A 16,380-nucleotide genomic window follows, 5' to 3' on the forward strand; every position below is an offset into this window, starting at 1 on the left:
AGATCCAGGCGAAGCTCGTCTAAATCGGACTTCAGATCCAGACGATGACGAAGGTTCCGGCGAAGGGAATGGTCCCTTCGTCGGAATTTAGAGAGAGAAATGAGATAAGAGATAGAGAGAGGCAGAAGAGAGAGAGTAAATAGAGAGAAGAGAGAAAAGAGAGAGAGAGAAAGGGGAGAGAGAAGATGATGAAGTCGTCGGCAACATCCGGCCGGCGACTTATAAGGTCTGTTTGGGTTGGGTTTTATTTGTTTTCCACCGTCTTCCTCGAAAATTTTTTTGCTTTTCCCAAAACAGTGACCTTTAAATGAGTTGTAGTATAAGGTTTTCCATTTCGGTTTTTAAATCATTAACACCCTTTCTGCCATTTTAAGTGGAACACTTAAAATGTTGAACTAGTTCATTATGATCCCAGCTTCCAAATTTCTTTACTAAAAATGAAACTGAGTTAGAAATTTGATACGGAAACTATGGTGGCAAAAATTATTTAGCTCCCTAATTCAGTCTTATGACCACCTATGAAATTAAATAAATCATTAGTCCACAATTTTGAGTACTCACAAGAGTTTTAGTATATCTTAAAAACAATTCTTATAATGTTAGGGTTAGTTCCGTTTTAGTCTCTAATTTGTGACCAACTAGCCGTTTTTAGCTTCAATTGTGTCTGACCGTTCGTTTTGGCGCCAATGCGTCGTGCAATTTGTTTAGGTATTCAACTTTTGTCAAACCTTCTGATTCTACCTTTATGGCATTTTTGTAAATGTCTTTTTTCTTTTACTTTTCTTTCTTGTGTTATTTCATGGTATGTTTGGATGCAGGATTTCTACCAAAATAGAATTAGGTAGGAATCAAGATTCATTTATCTATTTGGAAACCAAAAATCTTAGGACTATGGAATCCTAATGGTTCCTAAGTCCTTAATTTGTATTAGACTAAATCTTATCCTACTTTTAAGGTTTTGTAGGATTTTAAGCCATGTTTGGCGCCTGGAATGGAATGTGATTTTAGGAAATCGCATTCCCATACTGCGATTCCTATGAGTCAAATTACTTTAGTTTGATGTTAGGTTTGACCAAGAATAGGAATTCAATTCGTGATAGATTCTTAACTTGGTGTTTGGTTCGTATAGGGGTAGAATGTAAATGTTTGTAAAAGTCCTTTTATATCTTTTTACTTAAACTACATCAATTATACGTCAACTTTGTTGTATGTTTTAATCAGTATTATCTATTCAAATTTGTATATGAAACAATAACGCGACGCACTAACTTAAGTAGTATTTAAAATAAATAAAGGTCTCAGCCAAAAAAGTTATTTTTAAATATTATGAGATTGATTGGATTGACAAAAAAAACGTGAAGGAAAAAACTAGGGAGATGGAGAGAGTACGTTCAAGCGAGAGAGGGAGAGGGAATTTCTATGGTGGTGGTTAAAATCTTCGATTTTTAGTTTTTAATTTTTAATTTTTTTGAGTTGTGATACTATGTGAAAGACGACCCTAGTTATTTGGCGATATCAGGACTACACTCCCCAAATGAAAATATGTATGACTTTTACGTTCTTTCTTAATTTTTTTCCTTTAAATATCAGTCAAGTGGTTCACGTGCCGACCACATGTATCACTTGTGACAAAAATACTCTTCGTGATATATTTAGGTTATTCAGACATTGACCCCCAACTGTTACTGATATTAGAACTACACCCAAAAAACAAAAAATATTGAGTGATATAATGACTATACTCCCAACATGAAAATATGTATGAAGTTTACCTTCATTATCAATTTTTCTTTTAAATAACAATCAAGTGATTCGCGTGTCCACCACATGCATGACTTGTGACAAAAATACTCTTTGTGGTTTATTTAGGTTATTCGAACATTGAAACCCAACTATTCACTGATATTAGGAATACACTACCAAAACATTAATATGTTTAGCGTTAACTCCATTTCTCGGTCTTTTCGTCAAATACCAATTAATTAATTCGTAGTTTCATATTTTTATAGGTTTCAGAGATAATTTTATGATGAAAAATTCCTTCCAAAATCTAATTTGACAACCTAAGAATCTAAAGATTTCAAATTGCATAATCTACAAAAAATGATTGGTACATGAACTCGAAGTCAGTCTTGTATTTGATCCAAATAAGTTAGAAATATTAAGGAACATAGGTTAGCCGGAGTTTGAGATGGGTTCGACTCTTCTGACTAGATATATTGGATAGGCTACCGATGAGAAACATATAAAAAAGGTTTACCCAGTATTTGGTTGTCCAATATGTCGGGGTTGTTTAGAGAGATTAAAGAATGTCTTAAAAATATAATCGCTAGATACGAAGTAGTGTCCTTAATTTGTTTTAGACTTGTTACTTATAATATAGAAAAGTCATACATGCGGTTTGCATGTGACCCACTTTACTGATGTTTAACGGAAAAATCGAGAATGAGAATCAACCCAGACATATTTTCATTTTCGGTGTGTAGTTCTAAAATTATCTAATAACTAAGGATCAATATCTAACTAAATCTAAGTATATCGTGAAGGGTATTTTTGTCGTAAGTCACCTATGCAGTTGACACGTGAACCACTACTGATATTTAACGGAAAATTCGAGAATAGGGGTCAACGCTATACATATTTTTATTTTGGGGTTGTAGTCATAATATCACTAAACAGTTAGGGGTCAATGTCTAAATGACCTTATTTCATCAATGGTTAATTCCATTTCGGGCCCCAATTTGTGACCAACTCGTCGTTTTGACCTCCAATTGTGTCCGACAGTTCGTTTTGGCCCTCATATGTGTCCCGCAGTTCGTTTTGGCCCCCAATTTTTGTAAAGTATTCCAAAATTGCCCTTGTGGCATTTCTGTCAAAAAAAAATTCAGATTCTTTTTTATATTCTGTTTGTTCTTCTTTATTTCCATACTCTTTCTCTCTTCTTCATCTCCTTTAACTCTAAGGGTGTGAAGAAATCCCCACCATCATCATCTTTACTCTTGTCATCTTCATATTCCAAATCATCTTCCCATCATCATCATTTTTTGCAAAAAGAAACCTCCAGAAAGAATTTGTGAAAAAAGATTCAAGAAAAACAATTCTTCTTTCAAGGAGACCAAATGTGAAGAAGAAATCTAAAAAACATATCTGAAGAACAAATTTGAACAACAATTTCAAGAAAAAGTGGAGTTCTGAAGAAATCAATATTTATATTCACTCTTATTTCGATCTCTTAAATATAGGGTTTATGTTTCTTCTTGGGGGTTATCCAATTTCTTTAATTTCTTCATTTTTATTGGCCGCGGCTTTGGGGAATAAAGAAAATTCTCCGGGAATAAAGACTTTTCTTAAAACTAGTCAAATAAGATTGACTTTTTAAGTTTCTTTTTGTTGCTAAGGGGCTTCTAATTTTAGAAGATGCTATAAAAAAGACTCCTCCATCTCATCACCTCTCTCTACCACTTCATCTTCTCGACACCTCATCATCTTCTCCGGCGAAAGTCGCCGGCCGGCCAATTTTCCGGTCGGCGACCTTCAAACATAAATTTTTAAAAAAAAAAAATTCTCTCTCCTCTGTTTCTCTCTAACTTTTTTTTTCCTCACTCTCTCTAGAACAGATCTAGAGAGAGAGAAGGTCTGTTCGTGAGAACAGACCATCAAAGGTTTGTTCGTGAGAACAGACCATTAAAGGTATGTTCGTGAGAACAAACCTTCTCTTTCTCTCTCTAGATCTGTTCTAGAGAGAGAGGAATAAAAAAAAAATTGTGTTTGAAGGTTGCCGGCCAGCGACTTTCGCCGGAGAAGATGATGAGGTGTTGAGAAGATGAAGTGGCAAAGAGAACAGATGAGATGGAGGAGAACTTTCAAAATAATGTATTCTGTATTCCCCATAAAAATTTATTCCCTGGAGAATTTTCAAAAAAATATGGATTCCCTCGAGAATTTATTCTCCGGAGAATTTTCTTTATTCCCCAAAGCCGCGGCCTTTTTATTTCTTAGGAAGGATGTATGAAGATGGGAGTTTACAGTGTTCTTATCATGGATGGTCTTTTGATAAATATTGATCTTGTGTTCGAATTCCTCAAGCTTAATCATTAGATCCGAAAGCTCGAGCAATCAGATTACCCATAGCTCGTGCTATGAGATTCCTTACTCTTATTTCACATCTTTACTCTTCGTTTGGCCCGATAAAAATGGATTTGAAAAAGCTTTTTTCTACTAAACCATCTTGAAAGAGCTTTTTGTTACTAATCTAATATCTTACTAAACCATCTTGAAAGAAGCTTTTGTTTACTAATCCAATCTGTTACTAAACCGTCTTGAAGGTTTTACTTGTTTACTAATTGAGTATTTTAATATGAACTAATTAGGGTTTTGGTTTATTAAATATCACAAGCAGGTTACCTGATGAATTTAACAATCCTGAATTGTCCCATCTTGAAGGTGAAGACCGAAATAAGGACAGTGGAGAGATAGTATCATTCAAAACTCCAACTATTCTCTAAATATCTTTTTCTTTGAATTTCTTTTCTGCAAATTCTTTTTGGCAATTTCTTTTTTAAGAAATGATGATGATGGGAAGATGATTTAGAACGTGAAGTTGACGAGAGTGAAGATGATGGTGATGGGAATTTCTTTGTATGCATAGGATTCAGGGAGGGGAGAGAGAGTGTGCAAATAAAGATAGAGATAAACCAGAAATGGAAAATAAAAAGAATCTGAATTTTTTTTTTTACAGAAATGCCACAAGGGCGAATTTGGTATACTTGACAAAAATTGGAGGTCAAAACGAACTGTCAGACACAATTGGGGGCCAAAACGGCGAGTTGGTCACAAATTGAAGGTGAAAACAGAATTAACCCTTTTATCAAAGATAATTTTTTCTATATAAATATTAAAACAAATCATTAAATAGGAATCACAAACCCACCCATCTCCTTGGATTTGCTATTACCCTATTTAAGCAGAATCCCGGCCCAGAGGAATAAGATTCCTCCTATATTCCGGAGAGCCAAACAATAATAAGGATGGTTGAGATGCTTCTTTAGAGCATCTCCAATGCAAAATTCAATCTTAAAAATTTGGAATGCCACATAGGATTTTCTTAGTATTTCTTAAAAAAATCATCTCCAATGCACCTCAATTAAGAACTCAAAGATGATGTGTCGATGGTGGAATAGAGATCTCTCAAGAGGACACTCCAAAAATAGAGTGTCCTCTTGAGATATCTCTAATTGTCAAACTCATCGATATTTAAATTTCAACCAATAGAAATCAAGTGTTTGTATATTTCCGAAATAACTAACTATTTTTTGACAAAAATAACCATGCCACATAAGTAAAATAAAAAAGTTAAGAGTTTTGCATTGGAGACATACAAGAATTGAGGATCTCAATCTTTGCTACTTAGAGCATCCCCAATGGTTAGCATTAAAAAAACACTAAAAAGGAATCTTCACCAAATTTTTTGGTGTTTTCAAATGTTTGAACCCAAAGACAAAACACTAAAACTCCCACCAAATCACTATTCATCACGCTAAATGTTATTTTTATCATTTTAACACTCATTTTTTAAATAAAATAAGATTACATAACAACTAATTGAAATTACACGACTTAAACTACAAATTAAAACTAATACGATATTTTAATAAAACTACAAATTGAAACTAAGACGGTGGAGATGATAATCATAATATTTTGATTATGTGTTATTAAGGGTATAAATAAAAGTATGTAAGGTAGTTTTTTTTCGAATATTTTAGTAAAATGTTTAATTTTCAGTTTTATAATATTTTTTCAAGCAATTAAAATTTTTACAGGACCAAATACACAAAAAAGAAACATTAAAACGGTTAAAATGTAGAAAACAAAACAAAAAAAGGGTCAAAACTAAATAAGAAAATAAAAGAAGGATCAAGAAAAAGAAGTAAAAACCCCCTGGCCCACCATCCCACCATTTTGGTGAGGGTGAACAGTGTCCGACCATATTTTTTTGAGTGATCTCCAGTGCCATTGGGGATGCTCTTAGGAGTGAGAATATCAATTGAAGCTCGACAAGTAGGACGAATAGAGATTTTTTTTGAGTTTTGCGTTGGAGATGCTCTTACTTCTATGAATTTTAATGTTGAAAATAAGAAAAAGGAAAAGAAAGAAAAATGAAGAAAGGTGACGCTTTGAGTAAATAAGAAAATTTCCCATCCTAGAAAATTTAAAGGAAAATTTCCAGTGGTACAAATTTTATAGTGGCAGCAAACTTAACTAATAAAATATCAAAACCCATCTCTATCTTTGTCCTTTTACTACTATCAAATATGCTAATGGCTACTAATTCCTTCTCTTCTACTATTTGTCATTCCATTCCATTCAAAGCTATTACAGAAGTTCATTTTATCCCTTAATATCTCCTAAACATCTCTCTAAGTACCTACCTTGTCCTCTTCGGTTTCCTTGTTTCTCGTTGGCTTTCTCAACTCTACAAATCAACTTCTTCTTCAACTCCATTTCTTGCTTCTACTATTCGGTTCTGTTCTTCTTCATTAATGGCTTCTTCAGCTGGACTTGGGGAGTTGGATATGTGAAAGTATTTGGCATTGAGAAGTTTCGCCTAAATAGCCTCTAGTTTGGTTTTGAGACGCCAAGCGAGCTTTTCCAAGAAAACTTAGTTATCTACATATGGATTATGAATGCCTAATTCCCCTTCGTTTTTAGATTGGCGGGCATACGACAAAGATTTGATGCATAAGCCTTTAGATTTTCCCCACGAAAAAGACTTTTGAGAAGTCGCGAATCGATGCGTTTGCGTATACCTTTAAGGATGGCGAGTGTTGCATTTGATATCAAGAAATGGTCGTTGCTGCCGCTGATATAATAACATTGCGACCGGCTAGTTACATAAATTTATTTTGCCAATAGGAAAGCTTAGATTAGATTTGACCGAGGAATGATTTAAAGACAGAGGGAAACTTGTTTGACTTTAAGATTTTTAATGATCATGGTCTAAACATAGGATGGACATTGGTGGAGAAGAAAATATTGGAATTGGCGTAATTCACCATTTGCCCAGAAGAGTTGCAAGAATATGTAGAATACTTTTCAGGCTATAGATTCCCCCGAGGTATTTTTACCAATAAGACATGTTTGATGACGAAGTCCAGGTTAGGGGTCGGAAAACTTCGAAATTTACTGTTGGATTGAGAAGAGGTTAGGAGCCTAGTGAGGGCTTCCAGTGCCAAGATAAAGAGGAATGGGTAGAGAGGGTACCCTGGCGGATGCCCCGGTTGGGATTGCAGGTAGGACTGATTTACCATTGATAAGGACTGTCATCAAGGATGTGGAAATGCGAGTCATCGTCATGTTGATCTACTGGATAGAGAAACTTAATTTACACCTAATATCAGAGATGATGGTCGAAAACATATCAAGTTTTAAAAAGCCCACTTGCTCATAATAAGAACAGTTTCACCAATCTGACGTCCATGCCCGATACAGTTCATGTTTTGTATTTAGTTTGAGACCAAGAAACAATATATCTTTGAGTAAACACACAAAAAGAGTTTGATCTTCTCAGTAATACTTTAACATTTATATCTTATAAGCATAAACGACACAAGCTAAAAACAATGAAAATAAACTCAAAGCTTATGTTTGAGCTAGCTGGTACCTTCTCCTGCAACTAATACGTCGAGTAATGGCCATCACTGAGCGAAGAAACTGTTCCTTGGAACACGGAGATGAAAATCTGATATTACCTTTCTTGTCAAGTATTATACAAGTGTTAGCACAAAGTCATCATCCACTTGAGCATGTAGACCTATTAAAAAAATGAGTTATGATTTAGTGATTCCGAACTTATTGTCGCCAAACTTGAAATATATACATAGAAGGAATCGCTTACCATTTGGCGCCAAACTTATTGTCAACTTCCTTGCGCATCATCAACAACAATACTAGTATGATCACTTGAACTTTCGGCAGTTTTTGTGTCACCTAATAATGCCAAATACATATAAAAGTTAAGGCCTTTGTACTATTCAATCATATTCTAATTAGGATTCAGACAACAATCTGTACTATAAGTGCTTTATTTGACCCTCTGTCCAAAATATACCATTAAATTGACCATCACATTCCGCCATAATAATGGGAAGGTCAACAGAAAAAGCGGCAGATCCGTTTCGGATATGTCCAAAACAACTAGGTTTTCAAAGGGCAGAATTGTTGGGTAGAACCTCGAACACAGATACAGTAGTCGGATCATCACGATAGGAGGTCTTGCTTGAACGCTCGTAAACTTTATATATCAGGCAAGAGAGGTAAAGTTACCTGACTTCTTAAGTTTCTTCTCTGAGGCTCTTTTAGATTTTCTGGGGTGTTCATTAAATGTTTTAGTGAACAAACTATTGTACTTTTCGAGCACCCTCTTTTGTTCTTCAGGTAAACCCAAAACCTCATATGCATCTGCTACTTTCTGCACTATTGATTTTTCAGGGGGTTTCCGGTCAAAAGCTTCAAGACCCTTGAAGAGCTTCAGAAATCAAGGAAATAAAACGAAGTGCTTATTGATCAGCCAAAATAAATAAATAAAACAATGAAATCTAAAACTATAACTAAAGAATCAAACAAGTTCAATAATTTCCATGTTTGGTCCACCAGATTGATGAGCACTACAAGCACCAGATATGAGTTTGGCGGGCCCAATAGATAAACCAGTATAAAAATCCATGAAAATTTACTCATGGGGATCACTAAAGAACAAAAGTTTATCTTGGTTTTGTTACTGCATATTTGCAGGTACGAGTTAAAATAATCAAATAGCTAATGGAAAACAATCAGTGGGATTGGGGCATACCTTTACGAGTCTTTCCAACATGTTATTCCGGTAATATATAGATATCATAAGTTTACACAACTGCCATGGCACTGAATGAAGATCATTTCCTATTTTTTTCATCCAAATATTGTGAGCTTCTTCTGCTCTATGGTCCATTTCGAGAGCACGTATTAACTGCCCATATGTCCCCATTGTCATGCCTTGCCCTTTACTTAGCATCCATTTTATTACCTGAATATAGATCCGAAGAGGTGAATGTTAAGGTTGTTTGACTTGGGAGTTAAAGATGGTATCAGAATAAAAAAAATATTTTCTTGATCAAATGTCACATCTCATCGGCAACAGTTGGTAGCCCTAGTGGTTCCAAGGTGTTGACATAAACTCCAGAAAGCCCTGGAGCTCCCAGGTTCCAATCCCAGAGATGGTGGAATCTTTGGTTATTTGAATTGGGATTATTAGGGTATAACTAATGTAGTTGGGCTTTAGGCCATTGTTTAGTTGGGCTTTAAGCCATTGTTTAGTTGGGCTATAGGCCCGGTCTTGTAAGAGTTTGAATGGGTGATTATCGAGCTTATCACATCTTTGATGTATCAATGCCAAATGTAATGACTATCGTTAATCGTAGTCAATTTCCAAAAAAAAAATCACATCTCATCCCAATCAACTTTTTCCCTCTCACCCTGTATACTAGCAAAATTCCTACCTCCTATCAACAGTGAGAGAACCGTGTGTGTTTGTGTGTGTATGAGTCAGAGAGAGAGTACTGTGCCTGAATGACTCTATGCCACTGCTGGTCTTTCTCAAGAGTAATCAATGCTCTTTTCAGAGAGACAGTTGGAAAGTTCTGTTCCCATGCAACCCAGGCATCAAGTGCAGCATAAACAGATTCTTTAGAATCCTTGAGGTCATAAAGCTGCAAATTATTTAAAAAAAATAAACCAGTAAATTATCCTTACGTCATATTCAGCGAAACATAGTAAGTTATAAATTTCAAAGCCATGAAACAAAAAAGAAATATATCTCACAAAAAGAAAAGATAATAACAAGTAAAATGACCTATTCGTATATGTCTGCTTGCTATCACTACATTAACCTCATCAAACAATGAGCATGAGCGAGACATATGCACAACTTCCTAAACAATGAGAGATTGCTAAAAGGTACATTTCTCAGTATAAATCGCATGTGAAAAACATCTAAAATGTTTGGCACATTAAGTGGGAACCAAGAAAGCCAAAACTAGCAAGCATCACATTGAGAAGAAGTCGCCAACAATTATCAAGAAGCTTCCTTACTGTAAGGGTTGAAAATTACAAAAAATTGAGACACGACGTCAACTGTGTCAAGATGAGTTTTGCATCCTTTACATGTTCAGAACCATCAAGTGATCTCAGAAAGACAGTTCCTTTTGGACAATTCACTAGAAAATTGATGAGACATCTACCTTTTTCATCTGTCCACCAATCCGTCATAATAGTACACCCATATGAAACCCAGAGGGGTCTAAATGTATCTATCCACGTCTTGGTGGAATTGACTGCTTTGACCAAAAGAGGGACTCTCAATTCCTGGTAAGTAGGGATTTTTAACCCCGGACCAAATTGTCCAACCACTTGAATCATCATAGCAAAACTAAGGCTTTTGATTACATTGAAGGCGAACCCATTATCGTAAAAGAAACCAGCAATATACTCAGCTACATTGTCTCTTCTTCTCCTCGTATGCAAATTGTCAGTAGGATTTTGCACTAACTTTTTCAGGTTTGGTTTGAAATAACTAACCATTTGACCATGTACCTTAGGTGGTTTTGGAGCCATTCTACTAGTTGGTGTCCCACTCCCAGACCCACTTCCACCACTCGCTTGTGTACCATCTAAATCTATATAGTGATCTTCCGACTCTTCGTCATTCTCATAAGGTGCATTAGGTGATTTGTAAATATTGACACTATCAATTTGAGCCATCCTCAATCGAGTCTTTTCGTCTCTCTTTTTCCTTCCTTCGGCCATATACTCTTGTATTGTTTCTTGTACATCCTTACGCACTTTAGGTCAAACTCTTACATCTTTGAAACCGCCGGCAAGATGTTGTTTTTGCCTATTAATTCTTCCATTCGTTCTCAATCCACACTGCACTTTATTCTTGTCACCATCCACCAGTTGTCCATAATCCCAACCCGGATCACTCGACGGTCTCACACGAGCCGTTGAATCCGAAGAAGACATAACACTAATTCACTATTCAGTAATTCATAAATCAGAAATAAGATAACATATCTTATGAGTTATGACATTGACAAGAACACGCAACCCTATAATTCACATAATCACATCACAATATACAAAGAAATAACAAAAAAAAGTATGAAAGAGTTGTTGAAAATTGTTGTAAACAAGTAAGTAAACAACTAAATTTTATTTACTCAAGTTAATAGTAAGTAAATTAGTTAAGAGTAAATAAACAAGTTAAGAATAAGTAAAAAAACAAAAAAGAAATTGATGAAAATTGTTGTAAACAAGTAGGTAAACAAGCTTCGAAAAAAAAAAAAGTAGGTAAACAAGTAATTTTATTTTTCAAGTTAATAATAAGAAATCGAGTTAATAGTAACTAGTAAGTAATATTAGTTAAGACTTGAGAGTAAATAAACAAGTTAAGATTAAGAATAAGTGCAAAAAAAAAAAAATAGTTGCTGAAAATTAGAAAAAAAAAACAGCAAAAAAAAGAGTTTAAAAGTTGCTGAAATAGAAACAAGAAGGAGAAAATGAACAGGTTAGAAACGAACGAGTTACCTAATGATGATTGATGAAATAAGGAGGAGAAGAAGATGAAGATTCGTCTTCAAGTCTCGTTCATGGAGGTCTCGGTCGTGAGGGTTAGAGAGAGAAACAGATTAGGTTAGAGATGGCAGAGGATTTGGGCTAAAGCCCTAAAAAAAAACTGTGGGCACTACCCTAATCGACTTGGGCCGCCTCTCGCTTCCCATGTGGCGCCTAAAGGCGCTCGCCTAAGCGTCTGAAGGCGCCACCAAGGGAAATCTGCTATTCTCGCCTCAAAATAAGGCGACTCCTCTCTCAACCCGTCGCTTTTGGCGCTTAAGCGTCGCCTTTTACAACATAGATGGTACATGGGGAAATCCCTAGAAGTTGATTAAGGTTTGCCAAGTGAAGAAAAGGAGCTATGACAATATTAACGTTGTGTGCAGGTCTGCAGAAGCAGCGGTACTGAAGAAGAAAAAAAGAAAGAAAAATCCATATATGCAAATGATTATGCTGCCTCAGAACAAAAGAATTGCTCAAAAGGCCCAAATTTATCAAAAAGATTACAACTTCACTAAGATCCTTGAGGGACAAGGAGCGAAGTTGTCAAAATAGAGTGGTTCTACAAATCCTAGAAGTTGCTAAGTTCAACGAAACAACTGTTTCAGATTCTCAAATATGCTACTAACAGAACAACAGATTCAATGGAAAAACTGCTTCACTGTCAACAGATAATTGATCTATGGGAAATCAAGATTTATTGATTTTGGGTATTTTGAATTAGACAACAGCGTAGGCACCTAATTCTTGCTCCACCAGATTCATACACACGGCGGAGAATTTCTGTAGAATCCAAGTTAAAGCACACATTTTTTTTAATTTATTCGACTAATCACTTACTTTATGAAGAATTTGTACAAAAAAACAATAGTCGATTAGTCGTAATTTCAGATATCCTATTACATACTCTGCACAGAAATGAGGCCAGACTATGATCGTTATAGTAGTCAGTAAAAAGTGTTTATACTTTATACAATTGGCTATACTACCACACCAGGGGAAACAAAGGTGGATGTCAGATGATCTAATACGACATGTGAAAGGCACTCAATTTAAACTCCGAATAATGGATTAGCTCAATGACCTTGATAACTTATAGCTTGCACAGATAATAACCCATATGGCCTTATTCGTGAAGGGTATACGCATGCCAGTATGTCTGGACTCTGGAGTCTGGACTAACAACTCAATGTCGTTGCAACCACAATATGAACCATGCTTTCCTTCGTGATTTACGTAAGTAATTCAACCAAGCATAATACACCGAATACTTACTGTGTCCATGAGAAATTTGACTTTATCCTTTCGTGACACGTTCTCCCCGACATCGTGCTTGCGTACATTAGCAACATCATTCCTTGACGGTGGATACATAGCCTGATTGTTAATTTGAACCTAAAAATGATTATTAAGTAAAATTGTGAGTAGCCAGGCTACTAAGGGAAAACCTTCCAACATCTTGTATATGCAAATCTTACAAAAAGTTGATAATAACATCAGAAAGGTTATGAAAATTAAAAAAATTCTTAAGCCAACATGAAAATTGTCTTGAAGTTTTTATATAAAATAATTCGTATTCATCAAATGGAATCAGGTTGTTATTTGTCTAAGGTACAAAGTATAGGAAAATGTAACAGTTCATGCTGCACACAAGAAGCATATCACCACATACGGTACTAACACGGTCCACATATTTTCAAAGCCTTATTGATGAAGTTTCACAAAATAGTAACTTCTATGCTTTAAAATAACATTAAACACGTACAGGACTACGATAAGCCGCAACTTGAAGTAAACTAAGAGATGATGCCTCCTATTACTATGGCATAATTTTTTTTTAAAACGGGCATAAAAGGTTATTGAGTGCTAACTAACAACTCATTTGCAGCATGACAAATTTAAATAAAACAGAATACAGTCCAATACTCCAATCCTATAAAGAGATATTTGAAATGAAGATTTAGGAATTCAGAAACTGATTATATAATAGGAATAAATTATAGAGAGTAAAGAGGTTAATCTCCAGTTTTTGAAACCTCTGATTGTGTCATAGCTTGCTGACTGCGTCGGCCTTGTATCCTGGGTTGCATCATTGTACTGAAACTATTGTTGCAACATTGAAAAATCCAACTTACCTGAGCAGCATAAATAACACACAGTCAAATCCATGCAAGCTTCAGAGAAGGGTTTGAACTTCATGGCGAGAATAGGCTAAATCACTAAACTTGAAGTTGATCAACTTGACTCCACCCAAGTTTACTAGGTTGAGATGCATTTGTCATTTAACATCACAGCCACATAATGAGACACGCCAAATTTAATATCAAACAAATGTTAAGAGTGTTCCAACAAATATCGTAATATTTGAACAATTGTTGTGCTTTGAGAATGTGGGATATATCAAGACTACATTACTTTTGTACATTATTCTCAGTTTGCTATGTAATTGATTGCTCAAAATGATCTTTTGAATACCAGTTTCTCGTACTTTTTCCCATAACAGATACTTGTATACTCTTGTCTGGAACTAGAATTATACACTCTGATTTGGTATGCACATCTTCCGAGTACTTGGACATAAATGTGTGAGGACCATAAACTACCACACTAGCTTAATCTATAAATGTAATACTTATCCATCCGCTGGTACACAATGATTCGTAACATTTTGGCCTTTTTCCAGTCACAAGTGTCTGACTCTGACATTTAGTAAGGCGTCGGATTAAGGATGCCTCTACGCGTTACAGTTACATAGAAGTATTTTTCAGATAAATTCTTTTGACAGTTTATACTGGTTTCGTTAGTCTCAGTTTGTGACATTTTATACTAGCTTCAAACAATGATAGCATATGTTCACGTCCCTGCTATTCAACCTAAGAGGCTAAGACTCATGCTTCTCTGAACTAGATTAATCAATTAGGTAAACCCACCACTTTCATGACAACATAAACCACCCCAATGTCTATCCCAACTTGACTTCACATTATTATGGCAAACACAAGTTTCTGATTGCTGTTTAAACTAGTTCACAGAAATAAGTTCATAAATTACTATGAAGATGTAATAATACCTCCATTCTTGTGTTTGAGTTCCTGCAGAAACCAATCAAATTAAGTAATTAGACACCAGGAACACAAAAAAGGTCAAAGGGTACAGTTATTGAGAAGTATACCAAACGACAATGTTCGAATACGGATGTAGATAATCATGTTTAGCGTGACTCTACATTCTAAACAAAACAATTGAAGCAGACCATTTAAAGAACATATCCTATTCTTTTTAACAATTAATCAATTATGATATTCGAAGAACTCGAAGAATATTTTGAAGCAAAGAACTTGAAGAATGCTAAGAAACGACACAGTCTTCCGTTCATACATAAGGATAAGGGCATTGAGTAATCGAACCAGATAAGGGAATCACAAAATCAAAAGTAACTTAACTAAATAAGCTTGTCTGAATACACTACAAAGTTGAAATTGGTGATAAGGAGAGAAATACAAACTGGAGCAAGAACGAGTGAGAAGTTGACGAAGAAGCGAGAGAGGCCCCCAAGACTGAAGCCAGCCGATGGGGCAACGATTTAGAGAGAGAAGCCATCGCTCGATGCATTTTCTGGTTGTTCTTAACTTCCTTTTCAGATACAGTTAAAGAAACTTGTACTCATTCCGCAGAATAATCAGAACTTGTTAGAAGATTTCTGTGATCAAAATCACATCCATAGTAAAATAATGTTAAATTTACTAGATTGATAAATATCACATTTTATCTATTTATAGAATTCAAGAACAAGCAATTCAAGAAAATTTTCACTTGGAGCAATGAAAAAACATATTGTGGAACACGTTCCAAATATCCACTAGCTAATCAACAAAACAGAGAAAGTTTTTCATTTGGACAATTTCACAAACACAATATGAGCAGAAAAAACTGGAAACATAAGCTTACATATAAAACAAGCCAATAATAAAACAATAAACAAAAGCCGAACAAGAGATTTTGAACAAACTAGAAACCCTAAAAACTGCAGTTCTGAAGGAAAAAGATATGAAGTTGGAAGGAGAAGAAGTTGAAGGTCAAAGAGAACACCTTCAGTAGTAGTCCGAATAACCAGAGATGAACTAAAAACATCGTCCTAAATTCCCACCGTCAGTGATAGAGCCGAGTACTGGGTCATAACAGGGCGACTCGGCACAAACAATGGCACGGCCCAACAATTCAGAATCACAGTTGAAATGGAACGGCCCATTTATTAATCATTAATGGGCCGGAACTGCATGAACTACTATACTCATGGAGAGATTCTTAACCCATGAAATATCATCACGGTGACGAGGATCACGAACTTAGAGCATCTCCAATGCAAATCTCAATCTTAGAAACTCGGAGTGCTACGTAGGACTTCTTGAGTTTTTATCTTAAATTTCTTCTCCAATGCAAAACTCAATTCAAATCTCCAAGATGATGTGTCGATGATGGAATGGAGATATCTCAAGAGGACACTCCATTTCTAGAGTGTCCTCTTGAGATATCTCTAAATGCCAACTCAACATTTTCATATATTTTAATGAAAAAAAATGTCACATAAACAATTTTTGGAGTTTTAGAGTGTTGTATTGGAGAAGTCCTTCGAATAGAGGATCTCAATCTTGACAAATAGAAAAGAGAAAATTAAAGATTGACATTTGAATCTCGACACATAAGATTTTTAGAGTTTCTTTTGAGTTTTGC

At 35.3% G+C, this 16,380-nt stretch overlaps 1 protein-coding gene across 4 annotated transcripts; it reads right to left on the bottom strand.

Moving 5' to 3' along the window:
* Positions 1–7,440: 7,440 nt before the first annotated feature.
* Positions 7,441–15,999, bottom strand: LOC147549795 (PPR containing-like protein). Of its 4 annotated transcripts, none has more exons than XM_086669960.1 (10): positions 15,598–15,999; positions 15,155–15,334; positions 14,720–14,741; positions 13,686–13,784; positions 12,925–13,044; positions 9,603–9,746; positions 8,852–9,064; positions 8,326–8,527; positions 7,898–7,989; positions 7,441–7,813 (listed from the first exon to the last, which is right to left on the bottom strand). In XM_086669960.1, exons 2-9 carry the CDS (start codon positions 15,259–15,261, stop codon positions 7,919–7,921), a joined length of 978 nt encoding a protein of 325 aa, XP_086526086.1. In that variant the 5' UTR covers positions 15,262–15,334; positions 15,598–15,999; the 3' UTR covers positions 7,441–7,813; positions 7,898–7,918. The 4 variants fall into 4 exon arrangements, with proteins under 4 accessions (XP_086526086.1, XP_086526087.1, XP_086526085.1 ...); XM_086669961.1 differs by having other exon boundaries at positions 15,155–15,349; positions 15,739–15,936; XM_086669959.1 differs by having other exon boundaries at positions 15,739–15,875.
* Positions 16,000–16,380: the final 381 nt, after the last annotated feature.

This window comes from Eschscholzia californica, unplaced genomic scaffold (genome assembly GCF_041429995.1).
Source record: "Eschscholzia californica isolate CP2 unplaced genomic scaffold, dmEscCali1.0.p SCAF_3, whole genome shotgun sequence".
Lineage (NCBI taxonomy): Eukaryota > Viridiplantae > Streptophyta > Magnoliopsida > Ranunculales > Papaveraceae > Eschscholzia > Eschscholzia californica.

Coding starts and splice junctions, on each gene's coding strand:
- LOC147549795 (XM_086669960.1), bottom strand. CDS start 15,261: ATGCATCGAGCGATGGCTTCTCTCTCTAAATCGTTGCCCCATCGGCTG. Junction 14,742..15,154: donor TCTCACTCGTTCTTGCTCCA/GTTTGTATTTCT, acceptor TGGTTTCTGCAG/GAACTCAAACACAAGAATGG. Junction 8,528..8,851: donor TGTTGGAAAGACTCGTAAAG/GTATGCCCCAAT, acceptor TGATTTCTGAAG/CTCTTCAAGGGTCTTGAAGC.